The 27,065-nt window shown below is 36.9% G+C and overlaps 4 protein-coding genes across 8 annotated transcripts; 2 read left to right on the top strand and 2 right to left on the bottom strand.

Moving 5' to 3' along the window:
• The first annotated feature begins 1,675 nt into the window (after positions 1-1,675).
• Positions 1,676-15,505, top strand: LOC105229138 (putative inorganic phosphate cotransporter). Of its 3 annotated transcripts, none has more exons than XM_019991379.3 (4): positions 1,676-1,819; positions 11,772-12,442; positions 14,631-15,158; positions 15,236-15,505. In XM_019991379.3, exons 2-4 carry the CDS (start codon positions 11,810-11,812, stop codon positions 15,431-15,433), a joined length of 1,359 nt encoding a protein of 452 aa, XP_019846938.2. In that variant the 5' UTR covers positions 1,676-1,819; positions 11,772-11,809; the 3' UTR covers positions 15,434-15,505. The 3 variants fall into 3 exon arrangements, with proteins under 3 accessions (XP_019846938.2, XP_011207536.2, XP_011207535.2); XM_011209234.3 differs by having other exon boundaries at positions 1,784-2,099; XM_011209233.4 differs by lacking the exon at positions 1,676-1,819 and adding an exon at positions 11,416-11,695.
• Positions 15,506-19,050: 3,545 nt separating this feature from the next.
• LOC105229139 (uncharacterized) lies at positions 19,051-20,342 on the bottom strand. 2 transcript variants are annotated; one of them, XM_011209235.4, is made up of 4 exons: positions 20,086-20,342; positions 19,897-20,029; positions 19,682-19,833; positions 19,051-19,621 (listed from the first exon to the last, which is right to left on the bottom strand). In XM_011209235.4, exons 1-4 carry the CDS (start codon positions 20,205-20,207, stop codon positions 19,201-19,203), a joined length of 828 nt encoding a protein of 275 aa, XP_011207537.2. In that variant the 5' UTR covers positions 20,208-20,342; the 3' UTR covers positions 19,051-19,200. The 2 variants fall into 2 exon arrangements, with proteins under 2 accessions (XP_011207537.2, XP_029407351.2); XM_029551491.2 differs by having other exon boundaries at positions 19,051-19,833.
• Positions 20,343-20,400: 58 nt separating this feature from the next.
• On the bottom strand, positions 20,401-21,837 carry LOC105229140 (ribonuclease H1). Of its 2 annotated transcripts, none has more exons than XM_029551490.2 (5): positions 21,664-21,837; positions 21,585-21,603; positions 21,088-21,347; positions 20,745-21,015; positions 20,401-20,682 (listed from the first exon to the last, which is right to left on the bottom strand). In XM_029551490.2, the coding sequence occupies exons 1-5, from the start codon at positions 21,762-21,764 to the stop codon at positions 20,578-20,580; spliced, it is 756 nt and encodes a 251-aa protein (XP_029407350.2). In that variant the 5' UTR covers positions 21,765-21,837; the 3' UTR covers positions 20,401-20,577. The 2 variants fall into 2 exon arrangements, with proteins under 2 accessions (XP_029407350.2, XP_011207538.2); XM_011209236.4 differs by having other exon boundaries at positions 21,411-21,603; positions 21,664-21,835.
• A 252-nt stretch (positions 21,838-22,089) lies between these two features.
• On the top strand, positions 22,090-23,676 carry LOC105229142 (ribonuclease H1). The gene is made up of 4 exons (XM_011209238.4): positions 22,090-22,568; positions 22,631-22,872; positions 22,929-23,199; positions 23,282-23,676. The coding sequence occupies exons 1-4, from the start codon at positions 22,218-22,220 to the stop codon at positions 23,423-23,425; spliced, it is 1,008 nt and encodes a 335-aa protein (XP_011207540.2). The 5' UTR covers positions 22,090-22,217; the 3' UTR covers positions 23,426-23,676.
• The last annotated feature ends 3,389 nt before the right edge of the window (positions 23,677-27,065 follow it).

Below are 27,065 nucleotides of genomic sequence, written 5' to 3'. Positions count from 1 at the left end.
AAAATGCTCTTGGCACATCAGTGGCAATTTTTTCGTTCAGTTTTGTTGAGTAGTGTAATTAATTTTAGAAAGGGAGTAGATTAAATATTTAAAATTAGTAAGTGGAGAATAACTGTTATATGTAGAGTCCACCCTTTCTTCATATCGTTCGATTTCAACCCCTTAATATATGTACATATACATAATATGTGTATGGGGGTGCAACAATATTTACTCCTTCGCAAGTTTGGTCTTTGTAGCTTATATGGATTGTGAGAATTGTACACTTTTCAACTCGCAGATGGCATTCACTGACCATCCTTTGTGCTAAAGTACAGTGGCATGTCCTAATATGTTGTTTAGTTATAGCCCATTTGAAATGCCAACCTTTATTGGGTGGCGAGGAGCACGTAAACCAAGTTTCATCAAGATATCTCAATTCGTACTTAAATTTATGCTTCCACGGATGGACGGGCAGACAGACAGTCACCCGGATTTCAACTCGTCTCATCATTCTGACCTTTAAAAAATGTATATAGGGTCTTTCAAAAGTAGACCGATAAGGACAGCAGACGACGCCATATTTTTTCCCACTCTTTTTACATTTCTCTTCAGTAAGATTTGCCATTTCATCATGGAAAGATATACAGGAGTAAGTGACCTCAACTTTAAGAACGGGGTTTTCAATAAGAGCGCTATAAAAGTTAGTCTGAATGGCAATAGCTGCCGCTCAATGATAACCGACTATTTTTGGACCGAATTGGATGATATGGACTTGGACATATAGTTCCAATAGGACGACGCCACAAGCCACAAAACGAATGTCACAATCGATTTATTGAAAACCAAGTTTGATGAAGATGTTATCTCACGAAATGATCCAGTCAATTGGCCGCCTCGCACGTGCGATTGGACGCCGTTAGACTATTTTCTGTGAGGCTAAATCAAGTTTATGGTCTAAAGCCAGCAACGATTGATGAACTTCCTACAAATATTGAAAACGTGGAATTGTAGCAGTATCGGCCGTTTATGTCTGAAACTGTCGAAAATGGGCCATAGTTAAGCACTTACGAACTACTAGGTTCGTACAGCCTGAGATTCAAAATCTGTTCTTTGACAAACTTTTATTTTCTTCAATATTTTTATCAGTGGAATGAATGGACTGTGGTTCCCATTTGGCATTTGGCATTTTTCAGCCTTATTATAAGACTTTATTTTATTTTAATCACAAAATTGAACGCGAAATAATGTGATTCAAACAGAAGAAAAGCTCGCAAAATCTTTCGGATTCTCAGTCATTCAAGTTGACATTTTAAAACGTTGAAAATCAGGCGAATATACATAATTGGGCGCCATATATGTCTGTAGATTGAAGTCGAGAGACGTTGAAAAAATATTTTGAAGACAGTGTACAACTAGAACCGAGAAATTCGACAAACACCTTATTTTTAGAACATACCTAGTAAGTTAAGCTTCCGACCAAATTGAACGCTTACCTATACTAAAATTGATCTTCCATTTGGAAGAGGCAGGCCTCTAACTAAGGGCAGAAGTGCCAATTATGTATGCATACATCATTTTTTAGCTGAGTACGCACATCCGGTTTGTGAGAGTCAACGCAATCTGGCTGTACTACGATTGCAACGATCCCCTTTAAAATATGACGAAGTTATAACTTAATCACTACGTTTTGATATGCTTAAGATAAACAAACGAGTATAAGTACTAAATGCATGTACACATGTATGTACCGATCTAACTACAGACCTGTTATCGTTATAAATTAAGTCAAGTGCACGGTTAGGGTTTTAGTCGCTCATTGACGCCCTCCAAAGATGTGGTGAGTTTGAAATTTGCTCCCGAAGTATAATATATAGTAGTCTATATATAAAGTGCGGTTGAGTAACTGTGATCTCAACTTTAGTCACGTCGAAGTTTGTTTTAGCGTGAGATTGAAGCATTTAAAGCCACGGCGATAAAACACAATTAAGCAATAAAATATTATATTGTGGCAAATATAGACAGTGTGTGTATTAACCGCATAAAAGAGACTAACGTGAAGATAATGGGCTTTAAAAAATCCATGAATGTGCAGGGATCCCTGGCTGAGAATGAAAAACGTAAGAATTTCACTTACACAACTACTAACATACATACATACTCCTACAATAAAAAAAATGAATACTCAATGCTTAGTAGATATACAAAGCAATAATTAAAAAGTGTGCAAATACAAGTTTTTATGAGAATTTAAATTTACCGTGTATAAAGTGTTCATTAGAGAATTTTATGGAAATGCGTGATAGCCATTAAATTTCTTCAACTAGATAGTCGTTATTTTCTTTTAGAGAGCTTTTTGTTGGTTACGGCGAAGGAAAAAATATTGAAAATATTAGAAAGATGCAACAAATCTTTGGTAAATAAAAGAAAACAAGAAAAAACGTTAACTTCAACTACAAAGAAAAGCCTTACAAGAACTTTATTTTTATCTATCAGTTATATAGCAGCCATGTATGTATATGCTATAATGATGATCTTGAAAAATTTCTTTAGAAATTTCACCGCTGTTTTGAGCAATGAAACATGCCAAAGATATCTCGTCATATGAAAAAGTTTTGTACTCAAGCACTTGATTCCGATTGTTCAGTTTTTATAACAGCTATATGCTATAGTGTTTCGATATCAGCGGTTCCGACAAATGAGCAACTACTGGAGATAAAGGAACACGTGGAAAATTTCAGATCGATATCTCAAAAGCTGTGTTTGTGTACATACAGACAGACGTCTAAATCGACTCAGATCGTCACTTTGGTCATTTATTTATAAAGGGCTTGTCAATAAAAGCGCTACAAACGTTTTTTTTTTAAATAAAACAAAAACGGTTTGAGATATCTATGAAGTTCTTTATTCCTGTGAAAGTACATTAGATGCCATTATACTCGTACATGTATTTGGAATTCGATTTCTTTTGCATGGCCACCAGACGCTGAACCCAATTTTCGACGTTTTTCAAACATAAAGCGGCCGATAATACTGCTGCAATTTCACGTTCGATATTCGTCCGAAGTTGATCAATCGTCGTGGGTTGGTGGCTAGACCATAGACTTGACGTAGCCGCACAGAAAATAGTCTAACGACGTCAAATCGCACGTTCGAGGCGACCAATTGACTGGGCCATTTCATGAGATAACACGTTCACCAAACTTTGTTTTCAATAAATCGATTGTGACACTCGGTGTGTGGCTTGTGGCGCCGTCCTGTTGGAACTTATATATTGTCCAAGTCCATATCATCCAATTTGGGCCCAAAATATTCGGTGATCATTGAGCGGTAGCGATTGCCGCTCTTGATTATCACAGAAGAAGTACGGCCCAATGACGCCGCCTGCCCATAAACCACACCAAACCGAAATTTTTTCGGGTGGCAATGGTGACTCATGGAGTATGTGTGGATTGCTGTATGACCAGCAACGCATATTTTGCTTATTGACGAAGCTATTCAGACAGAAATGAGCCGCATCATTTTCAAGTTGTTGCTCAGCTCATTTCACAAACATGCGACGATTCTGGTGGTCAAACGGCTTCAGTTCTTGTGTCAGTTTGATCTTGTAAGGATGTAGGCCAGGATGTTTACACAAAACTCGCCACAACGACGTCACAGAGATGCCCAACGCTTGAGAACGACGTGTGAGAGAATGATTTGGGTCTTCCTCAATTGAGTAAAGTAAGTAACAGTTGTGTCAATGAGTAGCCGACCAAGTCATAAACAGTAGAAAAAAAGATCAATAACATTCTGAAAAAACAATATATTGTATGTTTTTCAAAACTATGGAACTTGTTTCGAGATAGAAAAATTCCGTATTAACTGCTTGAATTTAATTGAATACCCCAGACAATAAACAAATAGTTTTAAGTGTATTATAAGTGCAATTTTAATATCGTAATAAGATAGAGAAGTAGTAAAAAGCGTGACATACTGATGCTATGACGACTAGCGCGTTCGTTGATAATAGAAATAAGAATTAATTGTGTATAATGTTTATATTCTTAATCGATTATTCCCAAGTACTCATTTACAAGTATGCAAATTAATTATATAAGCATGTGCGTTTTAATTTATTTTATTATATACATATATACATACATAGGTGCATATAAGTATGTGACAGCAAATATATTGGCCAACTAGAGATTCTTATCTTATTCAATAAACAAATTTTGGTTTCAAGTAAAGACGCGCGCGTGTACTTTGATTGCCACTTATTGCCTTGACTATGGGAGTGTGAGTCCAATCAAAATTAATTGTTGTGCGTTCATAAAAAAAAATGTCTGTATAAAGGTAATGCAGTAACTCGATATATTAATGCTGTGATATCAAAAATTATAATTTTTTTAATTTTTTTTTAATATCACAATATTTTATCAAAAGTTTAACAATAGTGATAATGTCCTTTATTAACTTCAAAAAAATCAGAATTACCTGGTTATACTTTTAATCTTAACAATAAAATAAAAAGCATGACCGATTTGCATTTTGATAATTCTCATGAAAATATTCCCAACCTTATCGATTGCGATAATAAAATTTAAAAATTCAGTTATAATGTTTACGCCGTTTTGAAGACATTAGATAGCGGTGAACGTAATTGACTTTTAATTTATAATTTTATTTATATGTACTTCAATTTCGATTTGCTGCATATCAAGCGTTGGGCATGCTCGGTCCCTGTTCAATGTAATGTTCGGCTTTTAATGAAGAGTTAATTGAACCGGCGGTTACTCATACGCCACGTAAGACCGCTGAAAAATTTTGACACACGCGCGACTTGTCGATAAATCTATAAATTGTTTACCCAACAGTTTTGGCAAAATGTTAAATATTTCAGATACATTAGATGAGGGCTAGCGTTATACACTTTCGCAAAGTATATAAGAATATTTCACGGTATCTGCCAAACTCTGACCGATATATTCATAACATAGCCAAGCAAAGGCACAAAAACAATGTATTATTTTAGATATCAAATCAAAGTAATATTATCAATATATCCGGTAGTATAACCGAAAAATACCGTATATGTGGTATTTTTTAGAGAAAGGTTAATCAATAAATTCGTTATATGAGATCTAGAGAAAGATACGTGCATATAAGTAGATACATATAAGGGTGCTACAATAGGGGTGCTACAAAAGTACGAGGTACAGTAAACGAGATCCTATTTTTCCCGCTTTTTTGTCTTTAATTATGTTTGCCATTTCATCATGGAAAGATGTACGATCCAACAACGAGTTGAAATTATAAAAATCTACTACCGAAATGCGGAGTCATTGGCCCCAACTTTAATATCGTTACGTCCAATTATGGTCGTCATAATCGTTCCGTTAGATCAACATTCGAATCCAGAAGCTCAGTACAAAATGTTCCCGAGACAGTGAGACAAAGAAATGCCCGTATTGTCGAGAGTATTGCTGCCACTAGAGCATCAATTGAGAGGACCCAAATCAGTCTCTCACACGTCGTTCTCAAGCGTTGGGCATCTCTGCGACGTCGCTGTGGCGAATTTTGTGAAAAGATCTTGGCCTACATCTTTCTACGATGAAATTGACGCAAGAACTTAAGCCGCTTGACCACCAGAATCGCCGTATATTCGTGAATTGGGTTGAGCAACAACTCGAAAACTCTGATTTTCATCAAAAAATAAGCATCTTTAGCAATGAGGCTCTTTTCTGACTGAATAGTTTCGTCAATAAGCAAAATATGCGTTATTGGTCAGGTAACAATCCACATGTAGTCCATGACTCACCATTGCATCCCGACAAAATTACGCTTTGGTGCGGTTTATGGACCGGTGGCTTCATTGGGCCGTACTTCTGTGATTAATAGATTAATACTCACTGATCCAAACGGGGTTAGATCGCCGTGATGATCCAGACCGACACGTTACTGTGAATGAGAATCGCTACCGCTCAATGATAACCGAATTCAAAATCCAGTGGAAGATATGGACCGATTGCACTTTTAAAAACTGATTATTTCGATATCTTTGTTGTTTTTGAGATATATGTTGTATAACAAAAATTAGCTCATGACATTCAAACACCGTCATATTGGAAGTGTTCGAGTCCTAGTACGTAATTACCGGTTTTGGAACAATATCAAAAGTGCTGTGAATTAGACAGCATGAAATATTAAAAACTTGTTCCTACTAATTCTTATTCACATAGCTTAATAGACATAGCTTTTGTGGTTTGTGCAATACTTTACATTTCACCTCATAAAGGGTAGGGTAGGGCAGTGCCTTACATATTACATACTGACTCTAACATCTAAAATATATCTCTACGTCTAGTGAGATATCTAAATTAATGATATTGATAATGGAGTGAATAAAACGATTATCAGGTCTTTAATAATTTTGATTAGAGTGTCTCAATGAGGTAGGTCAGGCAGTTTTTTTAAGTGAGCACTCTAATGGGTTTATATATCTCATGAGCGATTAGAGTTTTGTAGCAATAATGAAGATAAGAAAAATCGAAGAATAATCGCACCCCATTCGCATAAACTAAAATTGCTTTAAACTAAAGAAAGTGAAACTCTTTTAATCAAAACGTCAGAACCGTAAAATTACCGTAAAGTTATGACGATAATTTGCCAGGCAAAAACATGGGAGCATTGTAATATGAGCGCCTTTAACTAGTTGAATAAATGCCTTCTTTATAGGGTTTGAAAATGAGCAAAATAGAACTAGTAACTCGTCTACTCCACGCATAATTCCATTTACTGACTTTAAAATGGATAACATAAAAGTTAGTAGGTGCTAAATGCGGAGTCTCTCTTTCAAAAATTCCAAAAATCTAATTATATCTAATAATCCTTGCTCCTTAACTGATTTTCGAGGGCCAGAAATTCAAACTTTCTCAACTCAACTAACTCATTTTCATGAATAATTAAAATTATTAAAAGCCTTTCCTCATTACCGACCACAACTCCACCTCCAAAAGGTCCACGTTATCTGGGTTTTATTACTTTTATTCAAGGAACTAAACTATGTGGTTGATGACATGAGCATACGCTGTCTCCAGACAAAGAATTTAATCAAAACTGTAGCAATTATATGAAGGCGTTAAAGAATAATTTCAAGTCCCGCAATATAGTCTATGAATTGCCTTTGGTAAGTAGCGACACGTGTACGTTCACACACACAGATTTGTTAATTGACGTAATACTATATAAACCCATATAGAAATGAGGAAATGTGCAATGAGTCTGCGACGAGTAAAGTTATAAAACTTACAAACACCTAGCGTGTCTGCTGAGCTGAAGCCACAGATGAGTGATGCCTCAATGTCATTGACCTTGATAGTATTTAATAAAAAATGAATTATTGCAGTTTCGAGTTTACAGTCACCAATGAAATAATCGCTGTTATCAATTGAGACATAATTAAGGACATGTTACTTCGGTAATCTGCAATCGCAGCTATAAAATACTGCACTAAAAGATAGTATAAGCGTGCAGTTAAACAAACATAACAAACTTATGGACATATATGTAGATTCATATTATATATAGCAAGTAAGGAAGGACTATGTTCGGATGCAACCGAACTTTTTGTACTCTTGCAACTTGCAAGAGTCAAACCCAGGGAAAAACCTTAAAGAGTAAAACGCCAAGCCGGAGATCGGAACCTAAGCAATTTTATATATATTTTGGAAAGTCGAAAAAGTCTTTTCGTATTTTCTTCATCTTCAGTTATTTTTTTATATTTATAATGAACTTTAATGAACCAAATATGTACCATTTAGGTCGACCACTTTTTACCATTTTTCCGCTAGAGACATTATTCCATCAGCGTAAAACTTTTCTGGTTTCTAGGCAAAAAACTGCGACAGTAATTTTTACAGGCTTCTCTTGAAGCCAACTTTACTCCACTAAGGGAGTTTTGCATTGACCGAAACAATTGGTAGTCCGATGGTACAAGGTCAGGGCTATATGGTGGATGCATCAAAATTTCCCACCCAAGTTCTCCCAGATTTTGCCGAGTCAACAAAGACGTGTGTGGTTTAGCGTTGTCCTGTTGGAAGACAAAGCACTTTCTGTTGATCAGTTCTGGCCGTTTTTTTTTCGATTGCTTGCTTCAATCTCATCAGTTGACAGCTAGATTTAATCGCACGGGCTCATAGTGGATGATTCCTTTCCAATCCCACCAAACACTCAGCATAACCTTTCGAGGCGTCAACCCTGGCTTTGTTGAGCTTCACCATGCTTGGACCATGATCTTTTTCGCACATTATTATCGTATTTGATCCACTTTTCATCTACTGTTACCATTCGCTTCAGAAATGGTTCAATTTCATTTCGTTTCAGAAAAGAATCAAGATGTTAATTCCGTTCATTAAATTTTTCACAGTCAATTCTTGTGGTACCCAAACATGGAACTTCTTTGTGTAGCCAGCCTTTTTTAAATTGCTCAAAACTGTTCGATAATGAATGTTAAGTTCCTTAGCGATGTCATGACTGCTTATGTGATGATGCTGGTCAATCTTTTCCATAATTTTATCGACTTTTTCAACGATTTCCTTGGTGGCTTGCGTGGCTTTCTTCCCTTTTTTATACAAAAATTTCGAAATATAACGAATTTCTTTATTACTTCCCCGTATCATGGTATTATATGAAGCAATTTGGTTGGTAGCACTGGAGATATACGACTGCAACGACATCTATTGACAAAATACGAAAAGACTTTTTCGACTACCTAATATACAATATATCATTCTATCTAACTCCCTTAATTTTAAGTGTTACGTACAACCGTCAGGTGAACAAAATTTTATACTCTGTAGCAACATGATGCAAGCATATAAAAACACATACATATGTAGCAAGTCTATGAGTCAATTAGTGATAATTTAACAATTAATCTTTTATTGTCCCAGTACATACATATATTCCTAAAGTATATGAACATAGATATATGTACAGTGGTTGAAAACTCCGCTGATCCATTAGAGTTTAATGGGAAGTTTAGCAGTTAACTTGAACTACATATGTTTCGAGCTCTACTTTGGAAGTTTAGATTCAGACGGATTTTAATAAAAACAATATACAACAGTATGCGCGTGGTGTTCTTCATGTACTCAAATACCACATAGGATGAAAAATACATATGGTTTCTAAGAGGAGGCTCCATTAAAGTGTAATGCGTACCTTGATATACGTATACATACAAGTAGAAAATTTATCCGGACTGACAAAAAAAAATTCAAGTATTTAACCTTCGCCTCTAAAACAAGTTCCTCAGCCAAAAGAAGTCTACAATCTGGACAGGCTTTCTTTGTCTTCAACAAATTATGTGGTTTCGGAGCGCCATTCGCTAGATTGCTGGACTGTTTCTTCATCACATTCACCTGGTGTCATCAGTAATCATGAGCACGATGAATGTCCTCGAAAAATTAACCAAAATGTATTGAGTTGATCTATAAATAATATTAAAACCCTCTGATATCTCCCTGATTTTGACACAACGATTTTAAAGCACTGTTTCTTTAATTTTTTCGACATTATTGTGATTAACAGAGGTAGGTTGACGATTTGTCCTAGGCAGGTTTTCAATGACTTTACAACCTTCAGTGAGTGTTATGTGAGACTCAACTAGTTGTGTTCATGACTCCGCAAAACAATTCGGCAAGATTTTCAACGACTTAAAAGCTTGAACATAAAAAAAGTTGTACCAATCAAGGAAAACAAATTCTATCGAATCAGTTTGCGCAGTTTAAATGGTGTCCGGGTCCGAGTTGATAGATGAAAGTTATGATATGATATATACTACAAAGCTTAACCCGCTTTCGAATGACTGAAGTACTAAGAGACGACCTTAGACAATAAAACAAAGCGGAAATTTGGCAAAATGCCCAACAAGGATTTATTTCAGTTCAACACACTTTATTCTTTGATGTACCCCGATTCTCTAATCCGTCTCAAAAATACGTTAGACGTTGCTTCTAAAGTAGATACCAAGCTAAGACGATTTATTTACATATGGCACAGCAGCTCGCGACTTTGATCCTTAGACCAAGTATCCTCTGGTTGAGAAAACAACCAACCGCTCCCCCACCCCCCGGGGTTGTGCGCAGTGTTTGGGACCCATCACGTAAAAAACGCTCGAATGGAAAGGAAACAACAGCCTCGCAGTACTCCTAGACTAATTCAGCCATTTTGACCGCATCGATAGCGGAGGTGTGACCTGGTGTTTAGTTATAGTGGAAAAGCATTTTTTCGTATCAAAAGTTGGTAATTTTTTTGTGATTCGGCGTTGATTCATCTCAATAACTCGGCAAAATATGTAGTCCTTTGACCGTTAAGCCCTTCTCCAGGTAACCGATATACCCTAACTGATTAGAACTTCATGTTAGGCAGCCTTTTGAAATGCTTACAAACTCACTTCGCTACCTCGCGCACTTTCAATCGGAGGACTTTAAAAATTAGATGACGGTCTTTTGGCTAGTTGTACTCTATTGTAGCCGTTTTCGCTGCACCTAGAGTTGCAAGCTAGAGGAATCTTGCGAGAAGGTCGTGAGTGGCCGTGAATTGAGAACGGCTTCAACTCAAACTAACAGTGTGGTGAACTGTTCATAACTAAATTTTTAGTTTCCAGCTACTTTTTTGAAAAGGGATTTAAGGCTTTGATCCCGTTAAGAGGGAAGAGTGAGCGCATATATAGCATCTAATCCATCCTTGGCTTCACAGCGCAATTCTTCTTTCAAAAACTACTACTTTACCGATATTATTTATTCTCCATTTTTCTAAGATCCGCTTCCCCAATCAGTCAATCAGTAAACGGGAACCGGATTTTGACTGTAATCATAATACAGAAAGGGAAGCAAATTCTTTTTTGCGATAATGACGCTGAGGCTAAGTACTTATCGAGAAGTAATGCTATATTGTTTGGTAATCAAACATCGTCTATCATTCTGGGGGACGATGCTACACCTCTTCGGTTTGTTTCACAAGTTTTCCTAGAGAAGGCCTATTCATCATTTTTAAGAAGTTAAAACCTACATTAGCCTCATGAGATGTTCTTTGAAATATAAATTTTTGTGTATTACTGAAGGCAAAAATGATGACGGGGTGGAAGAGTAAACGTAATCTGACAGGGATCAAGTGGTAAAAAATGTTAATTTAATTATTATTGTCATAATTTGCATACTAACTTCAAGTAGAACTCAAATAGTGCCTCACTTAAGTTGAAACAACTGTTGCTATATACATACATAGGTGTAGTCTGTACCCTGCGGAATGTAATCTTTAGTATTTTCAATTCCATGAAATTGAAAAAAAACTATTTAGCACATAAACATATTAATTAACGCACATTATCTCTAATATATGTACGATTAATTCTTAATAAAACTGAAAGTAGAAACCTTGTGACATCAATAAAAACTGAAAATGAATTTGATCAACGTCAGATCACAGACGGCAGCAGGATCGAGCTCAGCTGGGATCGTTAATAAATAGAAATTATTGTGCTTTTACACATCCAACAAACATACATATATACACAAACGAACTTGCGAACAAACAACCGAGTGTCATTGAATTTCATTTACCGCGAGGACAATGGTTTATATCCTTGTCACGGAGCGCACACCGTTGCTATTAAAAAGCGGCTTTGTGCGCTTAAAGGGAAATTTAAAACTTCGCCGAAAGAAAGATTGTTAGCAAATCGATATTTTATGTTATTTCTTAAATTTATCACTTAAAACTTAAAAAAAAAAATTTTTTGCTTGCAGCAAATGCGTTCGGCGTACGCCATGTACAGGCGTTACTGATGTTCTTCGGCATGGCGTTCGGCTACTTTCTGCGTGTTAATATCTCCGCTGCCATTGTTCCAATGACGAAGCCTCGAACCACAGGCGATGAATACTATGACTGGGATTCCTCGACAAAATCGTTAATACTGAGCAGCTTCTTTTGGGGTTATGTGGTGGCGCAAGTACCTGCAGGCCTACTCGCCAAACGTTTCGGTGGCAAACTAGTACTTGGCATTGCCACTGTGCTGGCTTCGATTATAACAATGTTGCACCCTTGGGCAGCATCTGGCGGCAGTTGGCAAGTAATATGCTTTCTACGTGTGTTAATTGGACTGACACAAGGCGTTCTTTATCCATCGGTACATACGTTATTGGCCAAATGGGCGCCACGTACGGAGCGTAGCTTTTTGGCCACTTCGGTTTATTCGGGTGCACAATTTGGCACTGTGATTATTTTGGCTACAAGCGGTTTCATTTTCGACTCCAGCATGGGTTGGCCGGGTATTTTTTACATTTCCGGTGCTGTGGCGTTGGCTTGGTCGATTTTGTTTCTAGTTTTTGGTGCGGATTCGCCAAAGGACTCAAAGGTGATATCTAAACAGGAGCGTGAATATATTGAGCATCTTACAGGCAGCGGTTCGGAAAGTAAGGTAAGTTAGAGAGTTTGTTTGATTTCTAAAGTGTGCTTGACTTTTTTGAGAGGTGGGCTTAATGTAAGATATATTTTGAAAGACTACTTATTGAGTATTATGCATGTTGGTTTCTTCTCCAATATAAAAATTAAAATTGAACAAGTAAGGAAGGACTAAGTTCGGGTCCAACCGAACATTTTATATTCAACTTGCAAGAATCAAAGCCAGGAAAATACTTTAAGTTGTAAAACGTCAACGAGAAGATCAAAATCCAAGAAATTTTACACTATGTACTACATTTCTCATACACTGACGGACATATTCGGCATAAGGTTTGTTAGAAAAACGAAAATCATACTACAAATAATGGGAATTAGGGTAGTATTAAATACATAAAAAAATTTGCCTGGGTTTCATTAAGGGATCGTCTCAGTGTGACGGTCTGAAAAACCACTGATTTTCGCGAATTTTGTTTTTATTGTTGAAATTAACTGATTGATCCGGGTTTTCCTTTTATAAATAGTTATACACATTCATGACGAATACAAAATAATTTTTTTTATGTTTATTTTTGGGTATATAACAGTTTAATTAATTTGTTGAAATGACACGTACAAAAAGGTCGTGTACGATGTCCACGATTGAGGCCGAAATTTTGATCTAAAACAGAAATTTCAAAAAGATTATTAATCTGTCGGAAAGTTGCTACCGCGCGATGGAAGCTTTCTTTGTTTTTTGTAATTTGACAAAATGGCGGCGGTTTGGACAAAAAGTATCAAATTTGGCCTTTTTTTCCACAGTTTTTCGTAGAGAAAAAATAGGAAGATTAAAAAAAATAAAATCTCCATAGCGCGATAGCGAACAACGCTAAAAATATTCTCTCCAAATTGGAACTAGATTCTCAAAACTCTTGCTTTGAGAGTAAACACCGTTTTGAAAAAAATCATTCTGAGAAAAACGCGTTTGAAGATTGGAGTCGCTGCGTTCCCCACTGTGTTCCCTTTCTACAGGAAACGCTGTAGCGACGGTAATAAGTTGAATTTCGATTTCAAAATTTGAGAAAATTTGTATTACTGTGTATATTATCCGATAATGCAACAAAAATAGACTGAGACGATCCCTTAAGGTGCCTTACATACAATCACCAATAATATGGAGTAAAATCAGCTGGTTGTTCGAAAATTTTTACATGTATTAGATACATGGGGGCTCAGGGAAGTATTAACCCGACTCAGCCTGATTTTGCTACACAGAGTAACCATTGCCCGGAAAGATTTCTCCCTGAATTTCAATTATATAATCCATTCATTGATCGATATTTCCAGTCAAAAGTCAACTTTAGGTACTGGAGACCACTTTTATTTATTTATTTGTACTGCGAAAATTTTGTTGCGGTAGCTTTAGTGGTTTAGCGGCTATATTTTTATTATGTTAAGGAACTCGTATACCAAGTTTGATCAAGACTTTGGTTTCATCTCGTCTCGTCAACCTGATCAGTACCCCGATTAGTTTTGAGTGATACGAACAACCGTTAGGAGAACAAAACAAGTATACTCTGTAACAACATGTTGTAAAAGTATAAAAATAATGAAGGACTAAGATTAGCTACCGGTTAGTGCATTTTCGTAGATGACTACCACCACAATTTCAATCAAAACGGATCTTCCGTGTCTTAAAAGTGATAGTGTCCCCGCAGTGAAAAATAAGCAATACCAGTGGGGAGTTCGATATTGGTTTTGGAAGGTTTGGAAATAGTGTAGTGAAATCAAAGCGCGCTGGGATGCTGTATTTAGCGATATTTCTCCTTCAACAGTGACCATCAAAATTGGTTTACAGATTTTCAACCTGAACAAACAACGGTTTTTGATGACGCCTACGTCCAAAACGAAAACGTACTATATAGCACAAAGGAACGTATTGGCAAACTACTAATTGAAGCTGTGAAATCCCATCATATTCTCTAGATTGTAAACTTGAAAATGTCACTTATCAGTCAGAACCTCCATATAACGTTTTATACAGACGAGTTAAACTAATTGAATTATCGATGAGCGCAGTGTATTGAGGACAAAGAAGACTACGATGAATCAAAATATCGTTATTTAAAACACAAATATACATTTTTAAACTAAACTAATCTTATCCTCGTATATATTTATTTTATTATAATTTTGAACATCTATCTCTTATTTTTTTATTTCTCTAGTCTTTGCCCGTACCGTGGAAGTCCTTATTCACATCAGCTCCATTTTATGGTCTTATCGCAGCTCAAACGGGTTTCACTTGGGGTTTTTACACACTCCTCACCGAAATACCAACCTATATGGATTCGGTACTGAAGTTAAATGTCGCTTCGAATGCGCTTTTATCGGCTTTGCCATACTTCGTAATGTGGCTGTTATGCTTGATTGTTAGCCCGATATCTGATATGCTGATCAATAGAAATATACTGAGTACCACAGTTGGGAGAAAGTTATTCAACACCATTGGTCAATGGATACCGATGGCTTGCTTAATTGGTATGAGTTATATGACGAGTGAAGAGAGTGTAGCGGCTATAACGTTGCTTACGATCGGTGTGGGTTTCAATGCGGCTGCGTTTTGTGGATATTTAGTAAATCACATGGATCTTTCGCCGAATTTCGCTGGACCAATGATGTCAATTTCGAATGGTTTTGGCAATTTGTTGTCATTATTTGCGCCATTAGTTGTTGGCGCTGTCGTAGTAAATGAGGTTAGTATAGATAGGAACTTTTGGAGTGTTCTTTTTCTTTCTTTTAATAATATTTTCTTTAAAATTTCCTGTCACAGGAGGAACCAAGCGAGTGGCGGATCGTTTTCTATATAACCGCTGGCGTTTATTTAGTGTGTAACGCTTTATTCATCATATTTGGTCAAGCGACAATACAATCATGGAATGATCCAATGAATTTGCCCACAAACACAAAGTCACAGACAATTGAAAGGATAGGGGAAGATACAGAGGCTACGATTACTAAATCCGAGTAAATTAGAATTCGATAACTTTAAAACAACATTATTAAGAACTGATAGCATATAAGAAAAATATAATAAATACATTATGTAAATATCTATGTATGGTAATTAATATCTCTAAAGAACAAGAAACAAGTATCCATACAAAGTTTGGTCTAGAATCTAGGTGAAATCTACAACATAAACTCTCACAGACATCGAACTGGTTGCATCTACATATAAAACGTTAAAAATGCTCGATAGGAAGAAATCGACATCGATGGTCTAACATCGGAGACCCTATATAAACAATTGCATCCCCGCGACAGTCGGGTCTAAGTAACCACAACGGACCCGGATTTTTATCCGGCCAGGACTGTCAACACGGCAGCATGCCCAGAAATTACTTCAGGAGTTTTTTCTGCCGCTACAAAAACAACAACAACCCTCTATAAATTATTAGCGTAACGAGCTGAGTCGATTCAGTCATGACACTCTGCCTGTTCTTCTGTCCGTCCTTCTGTATATACGCAAACTAGTTCCTCAGTGTTTAGTATCGGCAATAAACTTTACGTAATTTCCTCTCCAAGCAGCTGCTTGTCAGTTCCGTCAATATCACACCACTATGTGATGTTCACAATTGCCATACAAACTGACCTATTCCAATAATATTAATATTAAATCCCCCCAAAACGTATTCCCAAAAATATACATTTTGCCAGATATCGCGATAGAGCTAAATTTTAAAAGGGAAGGGGAAGCTAGGAAGAGGTGTAACGGCTCTGGAACTGGAGAATAGGCTGTCTGCTCTGAACCAGACCATCACATCACACAACACAAACGCGTATCTTTGCAGCTGCTCCTTAAAGGCAATTACCAAAGGATACAACTGCCCTTGGAGGTCAAGTAGATTACCAGTACTCAGATCAAAGGTACGTAAGCTCTTCAACAAAGTCAAGCGTACTGAGAACTGAGAGCAGTACAGAAGCAACCAAACTGCGAACAATAAGGAGTTTGTTTCTGCAAAGCAGATAAATTTTAGAAACTTCTATGAAAACGTTTCCTCAATACCAGAGGCAGCAACAGGACTTTGGTTAAGGTCAAGACTGACACAGTACTAACCACTAAAAGATGTGACGCAACTTATACGACCAGTGCGGGGAAGAGAGATACGACACTCCTGCGTGACCGTTGTCCTATTTCCGAGACCCAGGTTTCTGCCAGGGCTCAGGAACCTAACACTCGGGGCCAGAGAGAGAGAAATGACTAATAAACTAATCAAATATCTTGGCCTCATGCTGGATTCAACTCTGAAATGGAAGCAGCATGTGGATCTAACCATGGTCAAAGCTACGAAGGCAGTTATGGTGCACAATCCGCTTGTTGGTAGATCCTGGGGCTACAAGCCAAGTATTGTCAGATGTTTGTACACCATGATCGTGCGACCAATTAACATAAATGGAGCGGTGGCTTAGATTTCGAAAGCACCGCAGACATAGGTAGGAATTTAAACATCGAAGCTTACAATGACTTAGATTAACACTCACCGATCCAAACGGGGTTAGATCGCCGAAACAACAGCCCTTGGCCGGATAAAATCCAGGTCAATTCCGGTGTGTAGAACCGGCTGTCGTGAGAATTGTAATGCACTGACTCGACCGGTAAGGTAAGCCCTTCGAATGAAAAATCTAAGTGGCGAAATACCACTGGCTCTTCCCCCTAGAGATAGCATTACTAAAAAGATTAACTTTGCCTGGAAGTTTAAGGTTACCCTCAGCAGTAAAGCCGATTCCGCTCTCGAGCTACTACTTAGGGACAGTACAATCATCTGGTACACCAACGGCTCGAAAATGTCGAAGGGAATTGGCGCAGGGGTCGCAGGACCACGCACAAAACTCTCCATACCTATGGGTAGTTTTCCGAGCATATTCCAAGCAGAGGTCTTTGCTGTAAGTCGGTGTGTGGAGTTACTACTCCGCAATGATGAAACAGTGGGTAGGGAGAAGCATTGGTAACAACTCCTAGGCATGCGTTATGCCAAGTTCCTAATGGGTAGTTATAACCTTACAAGGTTGAAAAATAGAATCAACCTTCAAAGAACCCAACTCCGGCTACTTATCGCCATCTACACTGACCATTGTAAGCTCTAGAAGTACTTATTTTTCGCTTCTTGTGCGTATTGCTTCAGTGCAGCCGAAATAAATATATTGTTCATATTTTTAGCTAATGTTGGGGCAATAAAAGTCGATCGCGAAAGTAAACCTCTCAGGTACATGCTTTTATAAAAGCACGCATTTAAAGAGTGTGCTGAGGGTATCGACATAGATTTAAAAACAGCGCGATAACTTCGTATTTCTTGGAATTTGCGAAGAAAAGAAATAATACAAAATAGAATACATTTATATAACAGGTCCTCCCTTTGGAATAGTGAATTAGAAAATTGTGAAGCAAAGTCTTGTCCCGACATCAAGAGCCATATTCGAACTATATATTCCCACGACAGCCGGTTCTACGCTGTTTTTTCGGCGATCTAACCCCGTTTGGATCGGTGAGTACTAATTTGTGGTTGTAGTCATTGGAGCATGCCTTGCAGCAGGGTTGCTTCGTATCCTCCGGACTCGTTCTGGCATTGAGTCAAACCCGGACCCGGAGGAACTACCTAAACGGTCGTCAACCATCCGTACTATTTCGAGGTGAAACATCTAAACTGAGAAGAATTAAACAGGAGGTTCCGCAGGGTGGTGTCCTCTCCCTGCTACTGTTTAACTTCTACATCTCGAAACTCCCGCAACCACCAGAGGGGGTTTCAATAACCTCGTACGCAGATGATTGCACGATATGATGTCGGGCAATGGAGTCGATGGCATGTGTTCGAAAGTAAACAACTACCTCTCCGATCTTTCTCGTTTCCTCACTGCACGGAACCTCACATTTTTCCCCACCAAATCCACAGCGGCCATTTTTACAAACTGGACGAAGGAGTATAGACTTTTAACTTAATATTGCAGTCGAGGGCGTCAAAATTCCGACTGGATGCCTTTTGATGTCTCCCATCGAACACCTTCATAGTGAGACGCTTATGCTTCCAGTAAAGGAGCATAATGAACCGCCACCTAGGAGCATCAAGAGGTCTTTCCTCGACTACGTCAACGACGTCGTACAGTACGCCGACCGGACTTCGGACGCAACTGACTTTCGACAGGTACTGACCGCCATTCACAGTGGAGTCATCAACACCTTCACCGACTCCCTTCCTGTGAATGGCGTTCTTGGAGTCAAACCCCCACCCATCGCAGACGAAGAGCTCGAGTTGCCGCGAGAAACACGAGTGCTCCTAGCACAACTTCGTTCTGGTTATTGTAGCAGGTTAAACTCCTAGTTATCCAGAATAAACCCTGACATACTCAATGTATGTCCTGCATGCAACGAGTCTCCGCATGATACTGACCACCTCTTTTCATGCCCTACAAACCCCACTCTTCCAACACCCTCCTCCCTTTGGTCCGACCCCGTAGAAACAGCTGGGCCTCCCGTTAGATGACGTCGACGACAACGCAAATCACCCTTACCATCCTAACGGGGATTAGATAACCGTTAAAACAGCAACAATAACAACTATATATTGGACGGAGACATGATTTAGAAAAATATTTTTTTTAATTAATATATAATGGTTTATTTTTTATTACTGTTATTTATCTTTAACTTGTAGATAAACTTATTATTAAAAATATGTACTTGAAAAGCTTTGGAAAATGTTTTCAGAATGCTGTACTGAAATGTAAAATGCAATATCATTGTTACTTCATTTTGTTTTGCAAAACTCGTTGTTCTTCTAATTTATAGTTAATGCGTCGAGGTATAGCATGTGTGCGAAAAACTGTATATAACGATATAATCCAACTTATAATTATTGTAGCATATAAAATAGGAGGAAAAGCCTTTTCATTTCCTATAGGTATGTCAGCTCGTAAATCCGTTTTGAGTTGGAAATGAACGTCAACTAAATACCAGTCACAATTGTCGTATACAGCAAGATTTGATTTTGGAGATGAATTACTATTATTTTCGTTAATTTTGGTTTCAAAACTTATGCTACGTTCATTTAGGCAATAATTATATTTAGATGCGGTCTCCAAAAATTCTTCAATAGAGTTGTCTTCAAGCGTTTTGCACTTTATATACAATTTCGGAATGGGAATCTCAACAGTGGCGAATTTACTAAAAAATAGTACTACTTTTAAGATAAGAAATAAAAAATAAATACTTGCATTTTCGTACTTTTGTTTTTTACTCGGAGCATGGTAGCGATAATGTATGGGCAATTTAATGGCATCCGTTGATTGTGGCACACCGTTTAACATGATAGTAAAAGATTTAGATTTCTCTGTTGGCGCTTCAATATCAACGAATTCCGGAAAAATGCCATTTAACTATTGAATACAAATATGTTGAAAATAATATTAATACGGACTTTATTTCAATTTAATATTTACCTTCTTTAATCGTTTTAAATCACCAATTTGATCAACACTAATGTAGACACCAGCAGGAAGGAGCTGCTCAAGAACGTAATTACAGCTTTTGTCATATAACGCATTAGTAAACTGAACAGTGTATATAAGATCGCTATAATCATAAATAATGAATGAAAAGTAAAATATAAATGTGATCATCCATATTACCGATGCATTCCAGTATCGCTTAATTGCAAACCCACAATAGGTTTGGTCGGCGATTGACTGCAACGCAGACCTTTAGGCAACAGAAGCAGTAATGAGAAAGTGTATATCGCAGCAGGTATCATATCTTTATATTTAATATGTATATTTATATTTTTAAAATTCAACAAAAACCACAATTTTTATATACCGGCAAAACAGACTTAAAATTGGAACTAATCAGCTGGTAGATTTTATGTTAGTCAGAAAGTTATCGATAATTTTTCGATAGAATATTTCTTAATCCGTGGTAAAATGAATAAAACAATTATTAGAAGATTTATTTTTTAATCCCCATCTTAATTTAAAGACATTATTTATCACGGAATATTTGAAACATTGTCATATAAAAAAAATTCCATAGTCAAAGATGTTTTCTATGCAATCATTTAGAACATGAAATTTTATCATTATTCTTCAACCAAATTTTTAATTAGTTTACTAATATACTAAGAACTACTCCTTTCGGTTATTCATACGTTTGTACGTGTCAGATCCTTCCCTGGCCAATTTATCCGCCATTTCATTTCCAACAATACGATCATGTCCTTTTACATAGTTCTAAAAAACAATAAAGAAATTTAACAAACACATGTATATTCTTATTATTAAGTTTTCCTCACCCATTTCACCTGAATACTGTTGTCAGCCAGTAATTTATCTAGTTCCTTAAAATCTATAGAATTTTTTACCGGTTCCCCATTTTGTTTTCGCCAATTTTTTTGTTTCCAGCCTTCGATCCAAATTGTAATTGAATTAATAAGAAACTGAGAATCCGTACTAACGCAGAGTTTTTCGATACCAAATGATTTTGCTGTATTAATAGCGTGAATAGCCGCTTGAATTTCGCCTACATTGTTAGTAACACGACCGGTGACTGGCTTCGAGGCATTTCTAAAACAAAATTAAAATAATATTTATATATAAATAAGATATGTAATGAAAAATAAACGATCAAATATTTACAATGGGTGATTTTCTCCGAAATATACTCCAAAACCTGCACAAGCATCAGAGCTACCATTGTTTATACATGAGCCATCAGTGTAGACAATTATGTATCCCTCGGAATCAATTTCAAAGGAATGTTCCTTAAATATCATTTTACCAACTGGTTTCCAAAAGTTCGAAACATGCTCAGGATATTTTTTCTTTTTTGTCCCAAGTTCATCAGGCACATCTCTCTTTCTTTTATTACTAGATTCCACAACACTAGCAGCAGCAAGCTAAGTAAATTTTTTAAATTAATTTAGTTCATATTATCATTTTAATTGACATTTAAAAGTCACCAGTTCTGAATCTTCCAGTGAATTTAACTCAAAAGTTTCATCATCAGGCCAAAATTCTTTCGGCGTAGGACTTGTTATGTTTTCCGAAACCAACCCGTTCAAATTTTTAACAAAATCTTCGGCTTCAGATTTCGACTTGAATTTTTTATACTTGGCACCTTTAAAGCCTCTTACCTGCTCCTCACACTTCGCCCTGATAGAGTAAATACACAACTTCTGTATTAATTTTTAAAACATAATATTCAAAATATACCAGCTGTCATATATCCCTACATTGTGGCCACGGGCCACAGCGTAAAAAGACATAAAAATGCCTTTTCCTGAATTTTGAAAAGTTTTAACTAAAAATTGCATCTAACATTAAAAAACTTCTTTTGTTTCAATTGCAGCAATTGTTTTGATTTCTTGAAGCTAAATTTTAAACTAAAGCATCAGCTGCTTGTAGGTATTGTAGGTGCAGGGTTGTTTTTATATGGATCATTTTACAAAATTAGTTTCATATATTTTAAGAAAGCTATATGTATATATTAAGTTCGCTAATTATTTGCATAAATAGAATATTTTCCTATCTCCATCCCTCATGCATTTTTTACAATTAATATTTGAATCAGATATTGCTACTTTCATTATTTATTACGCTTCTCTTCTTTTAATACGTATCTGTATATACATACATACATACATTTTTAGTTGTCAAAAGCTCTTGAGCTGGGTAAATTTTTGACGTTCATATTCAGAATGCCAAAATTTCACTTTCACTTAACAAATAAAGCAAAACTTGGCGCGTGATTTAAAATTTTCATAACAATGCCCTTTTACGCAGTAGCCAAAGGACGAAAAGAGGGTATATACACTACCTGGGCAGAATGTGAACAGCAAGTAAAAAAATTTAGTGGCGCAATTTTCAAAAAATTTCCATCACTCTCTGAAGCTACTGATTTTTTAATCCAACATGAAGCAAATAATTTGCGTAGTGAATTGGAAAAGAAGTCCTGTGGAAAAGAATTTCAGCAGCTTTGCGTTTTGCAAAATACTTTAGCAAATACTGTTAAGCAGGAAAATCCTGTTTCGGCAGGATTTCCAATTACACAAAATATAAAAGAAGAACCATTGTCTGAAAGTTTGTTGTTTAATGATAATGATGGAGATAAGGAATTGGTAAGATACTTATGTATATTCATATACTCGTGCTATTTATTTTAAACAAATGGTTTCTTAAGTTAACAGTGCTACGCCAATTGGAAGAAGGCCAAGATGTTAACACAAGGATTCGTAAAGCAGATTCAAAAGTAATGAAATTGGGTCTAACTGCTAACACGAAGCCCCTTAAAATCGGACATTACACTTTTGATGCGAGCGACGACGGTTATGTAAATGTATATATTGGTGGGCATAGTGAAAATATTGGTAATTGGAACTGTATGGCGGGTTATGGTATATATTTTCGAGAAGGTCATCCTCTGTAAAGTTAAAAATAATAGAATTGTAATATTAGTTATATATTCACTAATTTTTTAGCAATGTGTCTGAAGCAGCAACTGGTCGAATGACACGAAATGTTGGTGACATTGAAGCGGCTATCGAAGCTATTGAAATTGCTATACGGGTTGGTATACCCAAACTATGCTTGCACACGAAATCTGAGTTTCTTCTAAATGCCGTAGCGTTTTGGATGAATATTTGGAAGCGTCACGGATGGCGTAATAAGGCTGGTAAAGTTGTGCAAAACCGAAAGCAATTTGAGAAATTGTACACTCTTATCAACGACAGTAATATTGATATTAACTGGGTAAGACTTATTAAAACCATATTTTATATTTCGGGATATTAAAATTAAACATTATTTTCTATGCATTGAAAAACTAAAATAGACTGATGGTCGCAATGATTCGGGTATCTCGAATTGGAAGCAAGTGGAAAAACTAGCTGAATTTGGAACGGAAGATTATCTTGATCGTCACCCCAGTAAAGAAGACGGCTCCTCAATGGAATATTTTGACGGCTTTGCGTTTTAAGTTTTGCTCGAATATTTTACACATACTTACTTTGCTAATACTCGTATTTATAAAACAAATTCGCAATGTTTGATCATTTTCGTATGTTCGAAAGTATTTGCATACTTTTCAAATATTGGCTATGTAAACATTTTTTTAAGCAACTGTTTCCTCAGAGCAAAACCCGTAAAACATTTCTTGAAAATAAATAAACAATTGTATGGTTATATAAAGACGAAGATTCGACGATATTCATGTAGTCGTTATCAAAATGAGGTTTTATCTAGTTTCATTTTGCCTTCTAATTGTTGGCGTATGCTTCGTTAAATACTCGAACGCTCAAAACACCTCAACATCAACTAGTAACTTAACATCTCCTACTACTAGTTCCTTAACCACACCAACTGGTAGCCGAAAGAGGGTACGCATATCTAATTTGAAGTTTACCGTTGTCCGCCACATCAGGCGCACTAAAAATAAGAATGGACGAAAAACCGCTAGCAGCAGCCGCACAAATAGGCGTAGACGAAATGGAACAAATAATACCCGCAATAAGAACAAAAGACGCAATGGAAACACAAACCGTAATCGTGTTTCGGCAAATCGAAATAGACGCAGTAATCGAGTAAGAAATCGTAATCTCAAAAGGCGGGGATAATTTAATATAAATAATTATAAATTTATATACATATGTAAATATATATTTATATACAATATTCTTAATATTAATAATAGTAGTTACAATGGTTATGTTTGACTTCAATTTATCATAATTATAGCATGAAAACAATTGAAAAGGTTCTTTTTTATATCACTGTTGTTGTTGTACCGGTTATGTAGACATTGTTTGGGTGGCAAGGCGCAAGTTAATTCTCATCAAAATTGTTTAGCGGATTTTCAAAGGGGTCGGACATAGGGAAAAAGTTCGATCAGAGTCTGGTTAGAGTTATTCGCAGCTCATTACATGCATAACGTGGATTTGGTATATCGTGGCCGATTTTGGTTAAGTTAGAGTTCAACTGCACTCAGCTAAAGGATCCAGAAGGATATTGAGCAAGATTTGCTCTAGATTCGCTAGGTAACTCTAGCTCCTCTGCCATGTGTGGGTGTTATTGAGTAGAGCAGAGTGTACGACTCCTTGCAGAAAAGAAACGAGTAACGTTAGTAGGTTTCATTTATTTCTTTATCCGACGTCAATATCATCAGCGTCATCGGTGGTTGGGGAAATTTCAAGATATTAAAAACAGAATCCTGTAGAAGACACCCTTAGCGTTGCGTGGTTAAATGTATTAAAGGTTTTTGACTAGTTCAAAGTAGACGGACCCTCCGTTAAAAGCTTTGGTGGTGCTGTGCACTTTGAAGCAAGTGGAAAAATGATATCAGTAAAGAAGACGGTTCTTCGGTGGAATATTTTGAGTATTTTGCGTATTGAGTTTTATTCGAATATTTTACACACACGTACTTACTTTGCAAATATTTATAAAAGAATTCGAAATTCGCAATGTTTGATCATTTCCGTATATGTTCAAAAGTATGTGCACACTTTTCAAATATTGGAATGGAAACATATTTTTAAAACAACTGTTTCATCAGCGCTAAACCCGTAAAACACTTCTTGAAAATAAGTAAACAATTTTATGGTTATATAAAGGCGAAGATTCGATGGTATTCTTGCAGTCGTTATCAAAATGAGGTTTTATCTAGTTTCATTTTGCCTTCTAATTGTTGGCGTATGTGTCGTTAATTACTCGAACGCTCAAAACACAACCACATCAGCCAGTAACTCAACAACTCCTACTAATACAACCGTAACCACACCTGTGAGGCAAACTGGTAGCCGAAAGAGGGTCTCCATATCTAATTTGAAGTTCTCCGTTGTCCGCCATATAAGGAGCACTAAAAATAAGAAAGGACGTAAAACCGTTAACAGCAGCCGTAGACGAACTGGGACAAAATAATACCCACAATAAGGACAGAAGACGCAATGGAAACACAAATCGTAATAGTGTTTTGGCACATCGAAATAGACGCAGTAATCGAGTAAGAAATCGTAATCTCAAAAGGCAGGGATAATACAATACAACAAAAAATAAATTTATATATACATATATACTTCTTTTGTTTAATATAATATAATGTGCTGTTTGACTGCAATTTATCATAATTATAGCTTGAAAACAACTGAAAATTTAAGGTTTGTTTTTATATCGCTGTTGTTGTTGTAACGGTTATGCAGTCATTGTTTGGGTGGCAAGGCACAAGTTAATTGCCATCGTAATTGTGTCATGGAATTAACGGGGTCGGACATAGGGAAAAGGGTGTTAGATCAGGGTCTGGTTGGAGGTCGGTTATAAAACATAGATTTGGTATATCGAGGTCCGGGAGGATATTGGGCATAATTTACTATAGATTCGCTAGACAAATCTCGCTTTACTTCTATGCGTGGATGTTTGAATCTAAGGATCCAAGTAGATCAGAATGTACGATTCCGTGCATAAAAGAAACGAGTAACGTTAGTGAGATAGTCGGTTCCATGTATTCCATTATGACGTCAATATCATCAGCGTTATCAATTCACTTCGGTGGATGGAGGAATTTCAAGAAACTGAAATTAAACAGTAGCATGTAGAGGACACCCTCAGCATTGTGTGGTTGACTGTATCAAAAGTTTTTGACAAGTTCAAAGTAAACGGATCCTCCCTCATTTGATTATTTTTGGTTAATGCCACGAGCTGTGCTCTTTTCTGAAGCCATGTTGATGGTCTGCTAATCTCAAATAGCGAGTGAGTAACAAAGCCTCAAATGTCTTCAATATTAGGTAAAGGGTATAATCGGACGATAAGATAACCTTGTTGAGATATTTTACTTCCGTCGAACATAGGTGCTTTGACTTCAACATGTATAAGTCGCCTTGCCGGATAGATTTTAACGATTTGAAAGTAAGTGCCGCGGACTCTTCTGGTATTTGCGCAATTGTCTGATAACTTGTCTTTTAGTCGTGTCCACTGGAGCCACGCCTTGCAACAGGGTTCCTCCGTATCCTCCTGAATCATGCTGGCATTGAGTCCAACTAGCGGCCGCAGCGGCTACCTCTCCCTTCATCCCGGCTGAAAGAATTGCGGAACTCCGAAAAAGACTGCGCATCACTTACTTTCACCGATGAGAGAAAGTTCAGAGTGTCATCAATAAGACGAAATCGCCCAAATCCATTGGCCCTGATAAAATCTACATGCTGATGTTAAAGCATCTAGGCTCGACGGAAGTAAGCTACCTCACCGAGGCCCTCAACCTGTTGATGACCACTCTTCAAATACCCGATGTGTGGAAAATCAAAAGAGTATTCCCTCTACTGAAACCTGGCAAACCCGTAAAGCACACAGTACTTAGCGTCATAAACGCCCAGATAGTTCGCGGCCTTAACTAGAAACCACCCTGTGAGAAAACGATCCTCGTAGGGTTGGACTTGTCAAAAGCCTTTGACACAGTGAGTCACACAACGCTACTGGAGGACATCGAAAAAACTACGCTTCCTCCAGTACTAAAGAGTTGGACCATAAAATTTCTGAGCGGTCGTCTCTACTCCTAGGAGTGGAACCGCCTCAACCATGTCGACGACATCAAACAATACGACGACCAGACTTCGGAAGCAACTAACTTCCAA

The sequence above is a fragment of the Bactrocera dorsalis genome, unplaced genomic scaffold, assembly GCF_023373825.1.
Source record: "Bactrocera dorsalis isolate Fly_Bdor unplaced genomic scaffold, ASM2337382v1 BdCtg024, whole genome shotgun sequence".
Classification (NCBI taxonomy): domain Eukaryota; kingdom Metazoa; phylum Arthropoda; class Insecta; order Diptera; family Tephritidae; genus Bactrocera; species Bactrocera dorsalis.
Note: the sequence above shows the minus strand (reverse complement) of the source record. Positions and strands in the feature narration are given on the sequence as shown.